At 35.3% G+C, this 15,711-nt stretch overlaps 1 protein-coding gene across 1 annotated transcript; it reads right to left on the bottom strand.

The window, feature by feature from the left end:
• Window positions 1-7,435: 7,435 nt before the first annotated feature.
• Window positions 7,436-9,294, bottom strand: LOC141299996 (guanine nucleotide-binding protein G(olf) subunit alpha-like). The gene is made up of 5 exons (XM_073830298.1): window positions 8,879-9,294; window positions 8,611-8,683; window positions 7,840-7,894; window positions 7,590-7,709; window positions 7,436-7,477 (listed from the first exon to the last, which is right to left on the bottom strand). The coding sequence occupies exons 1-5, from the start codon at window positions 9,015-9,017 to the stop codon at window positions 7,436-7,438; spliced, it is 429 nt and encodes a 142-aa protein (XP_073686399.1). The 5' UTR covers window positions 9,018-9,294.
• Window positions 9,295-15,711: the final 6,417 nt, after the last annotated feature.

Below are 15,711 nucleotides of genomic sequence, written 5' to 3' on the forward strand. Positions count from 1 at the left end.
TTTTGTATTTCACTCTTAGGTAACTGTTACAACAGTTGGTAGTAGTTGAATATTTTCATGCATAAGATACATTAGACAAAGTATTTTAAAATATCCTACAGAAAATGAATTGAACAAACACTGAATCTATTATTTCTTCATACTGCGTATTGATTTAAGTATCATTGTTTTAAATGAGCTAAAATTGTACTGAATTTAACAAAGTCAGTGAATCAAGGATCAAATTAATTTGCTGTCAACCTAAAGATTCACAGCTCTAAGTCCAACACGACAAAAGCTATGCCAAGACTATAACACTGCATAATCTATTGTCACCAGCGATATCATGGTGAACAGGGCTGCTTTATATTGTAAATATTTGATATATTGCCCACACCTAACAATGGCATGTTTATTTTTATTTTTATCATGACATTCCTTTGTGGATAACTGTAGGTGAAAGACACTAAAATAATGCTAAAATTTCTGTAAAAACCTGTAACGATATCGTTTACACATATTTTGTGTATGAACAATTTAATCATCATAACACATGTTCATTTGTACACTACATCACTGAGTGATGAAAATGTTTGCAAATAAGAACACGTTTGCTTTAAGGGTTCATGAGACAAATATGAAAAGTGTTCAGAGCAATGGCATTATTGCATTTGACCTGAGGCAAACAGTAGTGAGGTCATGGAGACAGTTAGACTCCAATCCTAAACAAACCACAAACAAAATGTACAAATTTGTCAAATGGTTTAATGTTGACACAAATATCTCCCTGTAGAGCATTACAGTGAAGATCAAAGTACTACTGTTCAAATAATATTTTAATTGCATTAAATAAAATGAACAAAGTTTTATTTGGGTGACACTTTAATTTTAATGGAAATGAGGCAATGTTAGGGATGCCCTTCTAAATTATGTAATCACTTTTAATGCATTAATGTCCTCTAAAAATACTATTAAATAAAAACTCCATGCTCTGTGGCCAAACACGTAAATCTTACTATTTATAATTATGTAATTACGATCTTAAAAAAAATGTAGATACTTGAGGCTACATTATATTGTGAATGAAGCCACTGCATTTTGAGCTTAACAAGTCTCTTTAGCCATATCTATGTACAGGTTTAATGGTGACACTTTACATTAAGATTTATTAGTTAACATGAGCTAAAAATGAACAATACTTCTACAGCATGTATTAATCTTAGTTCTTAGTTCAGAATTTACTAATGCATTATTAAAATCACAAGTTGTATTTGTTAACATTAGTTAATGCACTGTGAACTAACATAAACAAACAATGAACAATGTTTTTTATTAACTAACATTAAGAAATTAGTAAATAGTGTAATAAATAAATTGTTCATGGTTTGTTCATGTTAGTCAATACCAATACATTAAGTAATGTTAACAAATGACACCTTAAAGGGGCTATATGCAATTTTCTGAAATTTAAACTGGCACCTGAGCCAAAAAACGGAACTGCTCTTCCTTTCTGCTCGCTCTCGCAGCGCACGCTCGTACGTGCACACTTCACAAGTCATCCGCTGCAAAGAAGTCAACATTATGTTTACAGAGGTAAGAACATTCAAATACATATATTGTTTGAGAAACTTGCGAGTGTAGGCTAATTGCTGACTAGCGGTGGTGGCAGAGTGATCTGAAACGTTTAACATGAACGCGCTTGACGTCACATCCGCAGACAGCGCGCGAAAAATCCGACCCGGCAGAAAATAGGAAAAATAGGATACAGGCTTATAGGTGCACTCACTGTGAGCTGACAAGGTGTCAGTATGCTCATCAGGAGATGTTTGAGTCATAAATGGTCAAATAAAAAGGCTATTGTTACGTTTATTTTGGGGGAAAAGTTGCATATAGCCCCTTTAATGTAAAGTGTTACCAGGTTTTATAAAAGTCTTCTGGAGAATCCACCATGCTGACTTGACCTCACTAGACTGAATGGTTCCATTCATTTGGATGTCTTTTTGCACATTTTAATGTGTGAAAGATTTGTCTGTGTGTACTTCCAATGGATGAACAAAAAGAATGAGAGAATGTTAAAAATATCTTCATTTGTGCTCCAAAGATAAACAGAAGTCTTATAGGTTTGGAATAACATAAATGTTAAAAGTAAATGATGACAGATTTGTCATTTTTGGATAGATTCATGTGTTAACTACCTTATTCCATTCTACATATAATATCTACTAAAGCTGATCATTTATTTACATGGTCTTTCAAACAAACATTTATTAAAGTTATCAAGCTATTGAAAAAACAGGCTTATGGAAATAGGAGAAGATTCATATTTAGAAGCATTACGAGAAACAGCCTTGGCCATTGCACATTTGTTTTTATTGTCAAGTACATGAATAAGCATGATGTGGACATGAATAATGACTGCAAACGACTTTAGAGATTTTATTTCAATAAAGTAATTAAGAAGCTTTTTAATGAAAGTAATTAAGAAGCTTTTTCACTATCATTTAATCAGTAAGAAATCGATAAATCATGTATTGATAAGGAGTTATCTGAATGGATTTGTAATGTTGCCTGTTAGTATTTATGATTGTTTGTCCTGGGTATTTCTATTTATTTATTTATTTTATTATTTGTTTATTTATTTATTTTGTATTTGGCACATATAAATATCGTCACAGACATTACCTGCATAATAAAAAAAGCATGTGCATACTATGACTGGTGTTAAAAAGTCAGATACCATAAAATGAAACCATTGTAATTCAATGTAGGCCTAACTTAAAAAAATATGTCACATGTAACATAAACATATTTAATTATACTGTGCTACTTAATGTGATCTTCCTTAATACCATAACAAACGTCCCACAAAGTTATGACTTTGACTGACATCTGCATCATAGCCAAACATAGCAAACATAGCCAAAGCATGTGTAAGAATCTACTGCAAAGAGTACATTATGAAGTATGTGTCTAAACCATTGTCAGGATTTAAAAGGGAATTTGTGCACCACCTCAACCATTATGACACACTTACGCAAAACTATAGCGTTATATGTGTGCCTCAATCCTGAGCGAGTAATTGTAAGTTTTGAGCACAGAGAACTATATTTTGCAAGCACATTACATTATATTTTGAACAGAAATTAACAATCGCAAAAAAAATTTGTTTGAGCAAAGAAAAAACGATTCCGTGCTCAATAAATGTATTTGCTATTATCCATATTAACGTGCAATAATAACCCCTCTCACGCAGTTTACTCAGGTGCTCTCTCACAAACGTATTCTCTGCGCTCCTGTCAAGTCCCCCTCTCTCAACCTCTTGATTCTGTGCGCGCTCAACTCTTGTCACACACGCTCGCTCAACTTGCAACAGCGTTACAAGTGTGCCACAAAATCAACCAATCGGAAAATTAAAGGTCAATTGTGATTGGCTGTTGGTCTCCAATCAAATCGCTAGTAGAACCAAAGCCTGTCTTGTAGGGCTGCAACAACGAATCGATTAAATCGATAAAAATCGATTACTAAAAGGGTTGGCAACGAATTTCATAATCGATTCGTTGTGTCACGCAACGCAGATAAATTTGATTATTAAAAAAAAAAAAACTTTATTTGAGCGCGGAGTGAACACACTCAGTCTCTCTCGCGCCCCTGATACTAGCAGAGTTCGGCGCCTCATAGACAGGGCGGAGCAAAAATAAAAAAAAAACGAAGGCATGGCGAAGGCAGAGAAATCCGTGCGACCCAAGTCATCCAAGGTGTGGGAGCATTTCTCAGTAAATAAACAGAAAAACTGCAAACTGCAAAATAAAACTGCAAAAGCGACATGGCATGGCACGGGAGCAGCACGGCAATGATCCAGCACCTGAAACGCAAACACGTTGGAGTGTTTGATGAGGAGGAAAGGAGTTCAACAGCAGGGTAAGTCACTACAGAATCCTACTTTTGTTCCGTTTTGAAGTGATGAACGTAATGTCCCTGGTGCTGGTGTTTAACGTTACTCGTTATCCAGCTTCACAAGCATGACAAGTTAGCGTTAGCTCGTTAATAACAGTAGTAAAGCAGGGGTGGCATAGTTACTTTGCTTTGCAAGACTAAAGACACGTTTTTATTCACTCGACTTTTTTGGACCATTCATTTTTCAATGTGTTGTCAATCATGTATAGCTACACTGCAAAAAGAAAAAAAAAAAAAAAAAAAAGGTTTTCTTACTTAGTAATTTTGTCCCGTTTCCAGTCCAAACATCTAAAAAAAATCTTAAATCAAGATTACTAGGCAAGAAAAATATGGTATGAGAAAATTTTGTGATGCTTAAAACTTCTGTTTAAGATTATATCTCATTAAGATTATTTTTCTTACCCCATTGGCAGATTATTTTGCTTGTTTTAAGCGAACAATCACTTAATTTTGAGGTGTTTTTTTTTAAGAAAACAAGACAATTTCTTATGCTATTTCATGTGTCTAGTAAATGTATCTTGATTTAATATTTTTTTTAGATATTTGGACTGAAAACAGGACAAAACTACTAAGTTAGAAAAGCATTTTTTTGCAGTGTATATTCTGTGCTTTGTCCCATATAGGTTATTATTGACATATTTGTGTGTTAATTTTAAAGTTTTTTTATAGCACTTGGTCATCTTAAGCTGTGTTTAAATGTGGTGTATAAATTAACCTTGCACTTACTACACTTACTAAACAACTAAAACAAGTATGTACAGTATGTATGTATTTAGTTTATGTAAAAATTGTGCTATTACACATACTCATACTGTCTTTTTGATTACAGAAAAAAACGGCAAACCATGAGAGGCTTCTTGATGGGAAATGCATCATGTACACCACAGCAAGTATCCTCAACATGCTCGTCACTGACATGAGGCCTCTGTCGATAGTTGAAGATGACGGCTTCACTAAAATTATACATTTTCTGATTTGTATTGTTCTTTATTTTTTTATAAATTATTTATTGTTCTAGCAGCTCATGTGGCACTTTATTTAAAAAAAAAAAGTCTATATATTTGGCAGATGTAAAGCATACATGTGGATGTTTGTGTTAGTCCATTTTTATTTTATTTTATTATTATTATAACAGCTCAAGGAGCAACATGTTTGTGCACTTTCTAAAGATTTTAGCTCTGTTTTTGAATAAAGGGTTGGAAATGAATGCCTTTCTTGGTTTTAATTTTTTATCCGATTCATCGATTAATCGAAAAAATAATCGACAGATTAATCAATTATTAAAATAATCGTTAGTTGCAGCCCTACCGTCTTGTAGAACTATCCATAGATATCCATATCTATATATCGATATATAATCCTTTATTATATGACATCTATGGAACTATCTACAGCATCCCCGAAGCTTATAAAAAAGAAAAAAGAAAAAAGAACTAACTACTAATGGATTAAAACACATTTTGGTAAGTGTTTTTTTGATTATTAACTTTTAAGTTAATAATAATAAAAAAACACTCATCAAAATGTGTTTTAATCCATTAGTCTCACTGTAGTCAGTTATTTTTTCTTTTTTTCAGTAAGCTTCCGGGATGCTGTAGATAGTTCCATAGATATCATATAATAAAGGATTATATATGGATATATGGATATCAGTGATGCGCGGGTCAATGTATAAACAACCCGAACACGACCGACGTTTTCAACTAACCCGTCCGCAACTCAGACCGCAAAAAAAAGAAAAAGAAAATATTGTACCCGACCCGCTTCCTGACCCGCATGTTAAATATTTGCGACTGACAGCAGCGATTATATGCAGCTCTGCGGTGGAGATGCGTTCACTGTCAAACATCATTCGGTATTAATCAGGTTATTTTGTCAAAAGAAATGTTTTTGATTACAAGAAAAATACAGATTGTTCTTGTTGTGATTTAGTTTGTTTTTCCTTTATACAGATTTAAATAGTTTCATTTTCAGTACTCAAATGATGTCAGTGATTCTCCGATGTTAAATATGATCAAGAATTGTTTTATTTCGATCTACAGTGTAATAAAAGTTAAGAAAAAGATTAGCATATAGCCCTAAATATTAGAGACTACAAGCTCATTCCTTTTTTCTTAACTTTAAACTTCTTCTAAAAATTATCAAGAATATTAAATCAACTTAATAGGCTAGGTTAACGACTTTTCTTATACAAATATAACGAATGCACTTCAAAACGAAGTTTTCATATATAAATTCAGGAATCACGAATATGACAAAAGAATATTATATATATATATATATATATATATATATATATATATTTTTTTTTTTTTTTTATTGTATAGCTATAATAATTGTATCAAATGAATAAGGAAATTATAGTGTCTTGAAATTATTAAGTAATGTTTAATTTCGTTTGTTTCGCTCTCTGGAAATGTAAAGTAAAAATACAGTTTTTACTTGGAATTCGTTTTTAATCCCTGGTTTTAAACAAGCATATACATGAGATAATTTATATATTATTGCTTGAATAAACGTTTAAAAATAGTGCTAGAAATGTTATAATTAAGGAAATTAAACAGACCTAGGCATTTGAAAAGACATAGGCCCAGTGAAATGTGTCTAATAATTCCAAAAAGAAAGAGAAGCATTTGACATAATCAAAATAGTCGAGACATTTATTAGGAATACCATTTTCTTAACAGTTAAGATGCTGCATGTGTTTATCCAGTCTAATCGAAGTGTTCATCTCTCTGCCGACTTTCCCAACAAAAATCCCACGCCCTCTCAGAAAATACATAAAGCTGACATTACTGAGCTATTTGCGTTTAAAAGTAGCCTATTAAAATGGTACAATGGCATTGCTCAGTTCAACGTGTTGGGAAATCGGGCATTTTGTCCCGCGTCAGCATTTATTCAACAGTTAATAATGCTCAACATTTAAAGGTAAATATCATTCAGCCAATAAAGTGTAGGCCTATGTATTTCATAAAAAAGTGTGTCTAGTACTATAAATTACCAAGGTTTAATTGGCATCTTTATTTCAAACGACCCGAAACCGCAGGCACCCGCTCATTTCGAATCAACCCATGCATCACTGATGGATATGGATATCTATGGATAGTTCTACAAGACGGGCTTTGGTTCTACTAGCGATTTGATTGGAGACCAACAGCCAATCACAATTGACCTTTAATTTTCCGATTGGTTGATTTTGTGGCACACTTGTAACGCTGTTGCAAGTTGAGCGAGCGTGTGTGTCAAGAGTTGAGCGCGCACAGAATTAAGAGGTTGAGAGAGGGGGACTTGACAGAAGCGCAGAGAATACGTTTGTGAGAGAGCACCTGAGAGAGAGCACCTGAGAGAGCACCTGGATAATAGCAAATACATTTATTGAGCACGGAATCGTTTTTTCTTTGCTCAAACGAATTTTTTTTGCGATTGTTAATTTCTGTTCAAAATATAATGTAATGTGCTTGCAAAATATAGTTCTCTGTGCTCAAAACTTACAATTACTCGCTCAGGATTGAGGCACACATATAACGCCATACAAAACTACTGTCTAATAAACACAAGAACCAACATTTCTATAATCAAGAACAGAAATTTCTCTTGAAAATTCTTTTTTAGCTACTCTACTTAGTGCTGTAACAGACTGAGATGTGGTCTCTTACCTCTGTGTAGTCAAAATCTGAGAGTGGAGCTATACTTTTGATGTACTCAGCTCTAGGCTGATTGGACGAGTTGCCGATTGACACAGGGGGCGTTAAGGTGCTCATAGCAGATATTATCGTCTGGAATATGGAAACAGGTGTTAAAGCTGTCTGAATGCTAGATAAATTAAGCCATACTAATCAGCAAAACACTGCGAGAAATATAAATATATATATATTTTTTTTTTTTTTTTTTGCAGAAATTACTTACCACAATAGCGTCCTTCACATTTTTCCGGATATCCAATATTTTTTGTTTCTTTTCTCTAAATAGAGGAGGAGGAAACAACTGTCATTAATTATTGATAGACATAATGTCATAAATAGGAGTGTCAAAATAATTCTCCAGAAATTACTAATGTGACTATAGTATTACTTAAAGTTGGGCCTTATCAATGGCCAAGTTGTAATTATAGCAGTCACATGCCTAAACACAGCACATAATGCACACAGTGTGACCTCATTTCTGGTCATCCTGATAGTGAACATAGAAATAACAGCACAGCACTCTGATATATAATCAGTCCAGTTATTATCTAACTATTATATCTGCCATGAGATAAGGCCCAAAGATACTGTCTTGGTAAACAACACACAAATGAGAGCCAAATATACTTCACGCATCAAAAATGCTGTCTGGGTACGCAGTTCAGAAACGATGCTGAAAATGCTGCACACACCTACAGCCCAAAATGTTGTATAGGTGGGCGCTCAAATTTGAGACTCAAAAAATTTTGTATGCGGCTATGATGACCAAAAATGAGGCCCAAAATGCTACACACGCCTATGATGCCCAAAAATGCTGTCTAGGTAGGCAGCTCACTAGGTTTAGCGACAGCCATTGAACCGCACCGGACGTAGAGGCGTACATGAAGCCCGTCAACATTCTAACATCCTCAACATACATAAATGCCGCATCCGTTATAATAAACACAGTGCAGGCCCAGTGTCGGTAAATAACGCTAAATAAACACACACTCACTCTGCGTTAAAGCCGTTGACGTGCAGGATCCGCATCTGTTTGACTATGGTGCTCTTCCCGGATTCCCCAGCGCCTTAAAAAGCATAGAAAAAAAGACATAAGAGAGTACATAGCTAAAATATGCGTATTTCCAGGGTCATGAAGAAATTATCCATCCATCCATGATGATGATGATGATGATGATGACGATATACCCATATCTCTAATCGAAGTTTGCTAACACATATCTATCTGTTATTAATGTATCGGTTATAGATTCATGTCTTACCTAATAAGAGCAGACGGTGTGTGGCTTTATAAGCCTGTCTCTCTTTCTGTAACTGTTTCTCGATCTTTTTATTCGCTTCTCGTTGCGCCTTCTCGTCGATGCGCTGATCTTCTGTCTTGCTGTTGCCCAAACATCCCATGTTCAAAAGCCTCTCTCTCCTCAAATGCACAGTAAATAATAATAATGTCTCAAGTATCTCCTGAAATGATGATTATAAGTGTATCGGGCTGATAAATAGGGCGAGAAATCCGTTCGCCACGGGGGAAAAAAAGGTTTCGCTTTGACTCCTTTACACACCCAAGCGACAGATTCAATCGGATCTTCTCGATATATTCATGATCAATGTTTGAAAATAAGACAAGCGGCTGAAGCTCAGATCATCTGCCTCTCTCTTCCCTCTCGCTATTTTGCTGTAATGTGTCTGTGTTTGTGTGTCTTTAACTCAGCACTGCCTCTCTCTGCACTTACAGGAAGTGACACTCCACACTCAACCTGCTGATCCCAGGTCAGCCTCTCATATCACCACTACATCATTGCATTTACAGCTTATGCAATCACTTCATCATTAAAAAGGCGTCATTCATAAGTCACAAAATTCTCTACTCCAGCTACTTCACTATGCAATATCACACCATTTTTTTATTTTATTAATTGATCTATCTACATATACAATAAGAAAAATAAAACAATAGCATTCTCAATAGCATTACAAAACTGTACACATTTAGGGTAAACAATGTTAATTGTAACACTTTATACTCTAGTGCACATTTCTCAGGGAAGATATATATTTCTGTATAGAAAAAAATCTTTTAATCCATTCTTTCCCACTGCTAGTATTAGCCAAGAAAAAGATATAGTCCATATAAGACATGCTGAGTCTGATAGCAGGGCCTGACATTGTATAGGTTATTGTCAAGTTGTCAACTTGTTAACTACTATATCAGTAAGTTGTCACAATCTGGTACTAAATAAATACACTAATATACTAAAAATATCAAACATCACATTGTTTTTGTCAACAGAAATTGTAATAAAATAGTAATACATTGTATTAAATTACAACATATAAATCATGTGACGTTTTGGCCTAACCTGTTATTTATGACAATACATGTTTACATGTTTATCCAACAACCAACTTAAATATGATAGTTTTTTTTATTTTTAAGGGATGGAATTCCTCAAAAAAAAAAAAAAAGAAAGAAAGAAAAGAAAATGCAAAAATACAAGCATTTGAGTAATTAGGTTTAATTTGACTTATAGCTATTGAGATGCACTGTGTGTGACAGCTGGCTCCAGCTTCCTCTATAAGGTCAAAAAAAGAACAGAATATGGTCTGTGGTGATGACATCAAGGTAAAGTCAGGGTAAACCAACATCAGTTATGTCTTGGGGGGGAATGGCACATTGCAAATATAATGAATGTCATGCAAACTAAGTTTTTACTTTGCATAGCATTGTCAAACCACTGTGCACAGCTAAAAATAGAGACAGCTACATATTGGTCAAAGGCCTGGTGATATCATAATAAAAAGGAGGCTAGTAAGTAAAATAGAATTATACATGCAATTAATAAATAAATAAACTTTTTTGATGACAATATTACCCACTTCTGGTCCCTATAGCAGGATTAGTCAAATGTAAAGAGTGTTGAAGCACATGAATATGAAGCATTCAAGTTAGCAAGTACCTTCTTCAAATTAATGCAACTTTACTGCTTGGTAATGGCTTCAAACGCAAGCACATTCACTGTGATATATGTTTTGAATGTTTGGAGGATGATTCTTATCCCACCAGGATACACAGAAGTGAACACTGGCTTAAACAATGGGAAGATTTTTAAATGTAAAACATATGAAAATGAGATGCAAATTTCATCTTAAAGGGTTCCAAGGTCACGAACAGTGACCAATTAATGCAAATGATGGGTACCGACACTCAATATGATATAATACTTGTGTACAGAATAAACCTGCGAGCCTGAGTCAAAGTCTCTGAGTCTCCCTCTGGTGGACATTAGACATGGTAGAATTTGTAATTATTTTATCTTTTTTTATTATGGTCAAATAAACTCAGTTCTTGTTTTTACTATATCCATTGAGTATTTCTAGGTTTTTGGGTGTTTTGTTTGTAAGCATGTATATATATCATATCAATATATATCATAATTTAATATAATTACCTGGAATTCTTTTGGCTACCAAAGAATAATCTTCAAAAGCACCCTAGCTTTGGCTTTGCAGAGAGGTGGGGGAAAGATTGTAAAAATATGTAAAATTATTTAATTATTGTTAGACTTTTTCTCTTTTTTTATGCATTGTTAGTGCTGAAAAAATTAAAAAATATTAATAAATACAAACTATTAATTGTTGGTAATAATGGTAACCTACAATGTTTTCAATCTTAATCAGTATGTGTAGGTTTAACTGTATAATTAAATAAGAATATATGTTAGGTGGAACAGAGTTCTTTATTCAGTGTTATTGAATTTAGTTTATAGTCTATCTATATCCTGAGTCCTGTATGATAAAGACTATAATATATTTTGCCATCTAGTGGTGTGCATCATCATGTCGAACTCAAGGCACACTAAAACATGTTCATTGCACATTGTTCAGAAACATTTTACTAGAGTACATATTAAGTTGAACAGATCTGTGAAATGTAAACTGGTGACATTTGCTAGTTCAGTGGTCAAAATATCATTGAAATCTCACTTGTTCTCTAACAGTAATTTCTTGATTTCTTGATCCAAAACCAATAATAATAATAATAATAATAATAAGTACATGCCTTTAATATGAAATAACCTGCTCAAAAAATTAAGGGAACACTTAAATCACACAGTGAATCTAAATTAATGAAATATTTAACTTGAATATTTTTACTTTCATATATTGTTACATTTGTTGAGAATAAAATGATGTGACAATTCTCAGGGGTAGCCAAAATTATCAACCCTCTAAGGGTTGGATTAAAAAAAAAACTAAAATTTCAGGCTGATCAAACCTTTTAAAGGTGTATGGTTCATGCTGGATGATGTTGCAGGAGGACCCTAACAAAACTAGAGAAAAATCAGTCAGGAAGGATAAAGAGAGTTGTAATTGTGTCTGGCCACCATCTGCAAAGCTATTGCCCTTGTGGAAGTTGTCATGCTGTTGCCTCTCCAGTGCATCTGTTGTCACTTTCATTTGCACCAAGGTGAAATTTGATTCACAATCATTTGTGTTTCCTGTGATGGCTGTTTTTTTTTTTTTTTTTTTTTTTTTTTGTGGTTGTGTATATATTAGTGTGGTTGCTTTTTAGTATTTTCTTTGCTTTAACTTTTGTTGCAGATCACACTATATACAGTGGTGTGAAAAAGTGTTGGCCCCCTTCCTGATTTTTTATTTTTCTTGCATGTTTGTCACACTTTAATGTTTCAGATCATCAAACAAATTTAAATATTAATCAAAGATAACACAAGTAAACAAAACATGCAGTTTTTGAATTAAGTTTTTTTATTATGAAGGGAAAACTAAATTCAAATCCACATGGCCCTGTGTGAAAAAGTGTTTGCCCCCTAAACTTAATAACTGGTTGGGCCACCCTTAGCAGCAACAACTGCAATCAAGCGTTTGCGATAACTTGCAATGAGTCTGTTACAATTCTTGGCAGAATTGTTGTAATTCAGCCACACTGGAGGGTTTTCAAGCATAAGGCATAAGGTCATGCCACAGCATCTCAATAGGATTCAGGTCAGGACTTTGACTAGACCACTCCAAAGTCTTCATTTTGTTTTTCTTCAGCCATTCATTGGTGGATTTGCTGGTGTGTTTTGGATCATTGTCCTGCTGCAGAACCCAAGTTCGCTTCAGCTTGAGGTCACGAACAGATGGCCGGACATTGTCATTCAGAATTTTTTTGTTAGACAGACCCCAGACCATCACATTACCACCACCATATTTTACTGTTGGTATGATGTTCTTTTTCTGAAATGCTGTGTTACTTTTCACCAGATGTAATAGGACACACACCTTCCAAAAAGTTATTTTGTTTCGTCAGTCCACAGAGTATTTTCCCAAAAGTCTTGGGGATCATCAAGATGTGTTCTGACAAAACTTAGACGAGCCTTTATGTTCTTTTTGCTCAGCAGCGGTTTTTGTCTTGGAACTCTGCCATGCAGGCCATTTTTGCCCAGTCTCTTTCTTATGGTGAAGTCATGAACACTGACCTTAACTGAGGCAAGAGAGGCCTGCAGTTCTTTAGATGTTGTTGTCGGGTCTTTTGTGACCTCTTGGATGGGTCGTTGCTGCGCTCTTGGGGTAATTTTGGTCGGCCGGCCACTCCTGGGTAGAGTTTAGATTCTCTGCCCGAGCCCGGACTTGACCCGACCCGACCCGTGGGCCGGGTCGGGCCGATATTTCCTGCCACTATCTTCGGGCCGGGCCGGGCCGGGCCGGGCGGGGCCATGATCAAGCATTTGTGTGTGTTTTATTTTTTTATTTTTTATTTTTTTAAATCATTACTTAATTAGGATAATTGGGTGGAGAGCTATGCCATAATTATAAATATTATACGAATATTTTAGCAAAGTCTGCCTGAGCAACACGTGACGTGTAGGTCTACAAAGTTGCGCAAGTTGCAACACGTGTCATGCGCAGCAACGCTCTAGCTCCCGCGACTCCTCCACTGGCACACATAACACCGGGCCAGCTGTGCTGAATTGTGTATGTGTATAGCTTAAGTGCAACATGGAGCTTGAAGACGTACAGACAAAAATTACAAACGGGGGAATTAACTTTGAGCAAGTTTGGAGGAAAGTCGGAGATATGGAAACATTTTCAACAAGTCGTGGGCAGTGACAACATATGTGTCGGCTTTGTGAAGTGCATTAAGTGCTACGTTTTATAATAGGCTTTAAAATATTTATTTTGTTTAAAAATATTCTAAAACTTATATGTATTAAATATGCCATCCAAAGTTAATTACTTCTTCATTTTTTGTGTTTATCATTGTTCACGTTTTTTTAGGCTATTTTTTTCATTCGGATCTATTTGCGATCCATTCTGAATAAACAAACAATGCAGTTTACATGCTTCGTCCTTGTTGCATTTTTCAATAAGATATATCTAAACTAATTTCTGTAGTTCAAACAACTTAGAATTGTAGTTGAGAACGTCTGTTATAACGGCTCACGTATTAAAAAATAGTCGGGTTTAAATCGGGCTCGGGCTCATAATTACAGTTAATGTGTCGGACCGGGTCGGGCTCGGACACAAGGTGCACGGGCTCGGGTAGGATCGGGTTTAATTTTTTGGGCCCGATCTAAGCTCTACTCCTGGGAAGGTTCACCACTGTTCCATGTTTTCACCATTTGTGAATAATGGCTCTCACTGTGGTTCGCTGGAGTCCCAAAGCTTTAGAAATGGCCTTATAACCTTTTCCAGACTGATAGATCTCAATTACTTTCTTTTTCATTTTTTTCCTGAATTTCTTTGGATCTCAACATGATGTGTAGCTTTTGAGGATCTTTTGGTCTACTTCACTTTGTCAGGCAGGTCCTATTTAAGTGATTTCTTGATTGCGAACAGGTGTGGCAGTAATCAGACCTGGGTGTGGCTAGAGAAACTGAACTTCATTTGAAGCTGGCATTGAAGCCAGCCAGAGCATTGAAAATGGGTCGTGGATGGGTATGACCCAAAACACATGGCCAAGGAAACAAAGGAGTGGCTCAAGAAAAAGCAAATTAAGGTTCTGGAATGGCTTAGCCCAGTCTCCAGGCCTAATCCCATAGGGAACCCAAATCTATTGAGGGAGCTGAAGGTTCGAGTTCCAAACGTCAGCCTCGAACCTTAATAACTTGGACATGATCTGCAAAGAGGAGTGGGACAAAATCCCTCCCGAGATGTGTGTAAACCTGGTGGCAAACTACAAGAAACGTTTCACCTCTGTGAGTGCCAACAAGGGTTTTGCCAAGTCATGTTTTGCGAAGGGGTCACATACTTATTTTATTAATTAAAATGCAAATCAATTTATAACTTTTTCTGATTCTGTCTCTCACTGTTCAAATAAACCTACCATTAAAATTATAGACTGGTAACTTCTTTGTCAGTGGGCAAACATACAAAATCAGCAGTGGATCAAATAATGTTTTCCTCACTGTAGCAGTGACTAAAATTTTCTTTGGAACAGGCTATTGCAACTTAAAGGAACACTCCACTTTTTTTAGAAATAGGCTCATTTTCCAACTCCCCCTGAGTTAATAAGCTGAGTTTTACCGTTTTGAAATCCATTCAGCCGTTCTCCTGTTTTGGCAATATCACTTTTAGCATAGCTTAGCATAGATCATTGAATCCTATGAGGCCAATATATAGCATCGTGTTCAAAAATGACCAACGAGTTTCGATATTTGTCCTATTTAAAGCTTGACTCTTCTGTAGTTATATCATGTACTAAAACAGTTGGAAAATGTAAAGCTGCTATTTTCTAGGCCGATAAGATTAGGAATATGTCCATAATAGGGACGCAGCAGGCGCAGTAATAGGTATCACGCAGCGCCTGAAATTAGTTCCCAGCTAGGTAACTGCCAATGTGACCGGCTTTTTGAAATTGTGACCATCTAAACCCAGATAGACCATCTAAACCCAGAGTTTTTCTGCTCTGCATAGTTTGCAAGGCTGCATAAAGTTCACCCAAAGAAATATCTGCTTCCAGCATTGCATTACTTTCATTTTTGACCTGGGGAAGTTCTGTATAAAAGCTCTGAGCTGTCACTTGCTCGTCTTGGTGCTCACATTTAAACAAATTACTATAAAAACTAACAGCATGCTTACAAATAGCAGCATGATC

This window comes from Garra rufa, chromosome 24, assembly GCF_049309525.1.
Source record: "Garra rufa chromosome 24, GarRuf1.0, whole genome shotgun sequence".
In the NCBI taxonomy this organism is placed as follows: Eukaryota; Metazoa; Chordata; class Actinopteri; order Cypriniformes; family Cyprinidae; genus Garra; species Garra rufa.

Coding starts and splice junctions, on each gene's coding strand:
- LOC141299996 (XM_073830298.1), bottom strand. CDS start 9,017: ATGGGATGTTTGGGCAACAGCAAGACAGAAGATCAGCGCATCGACGAG. Junction 7,710..7,839: donor ATGTGAAGGACGCTATTGTG/GTAAGTAATTTC, acceptor TCCATATTCCAG/ACGATAATATCTGCTATGAG. Junction 7,478..7,589: donor CAGATTTTGACTACACAGAG/GTAAGAGACCAC, acceptor TGTGTTTATTAG/ACAGTAGTTTTGTATGGCGT.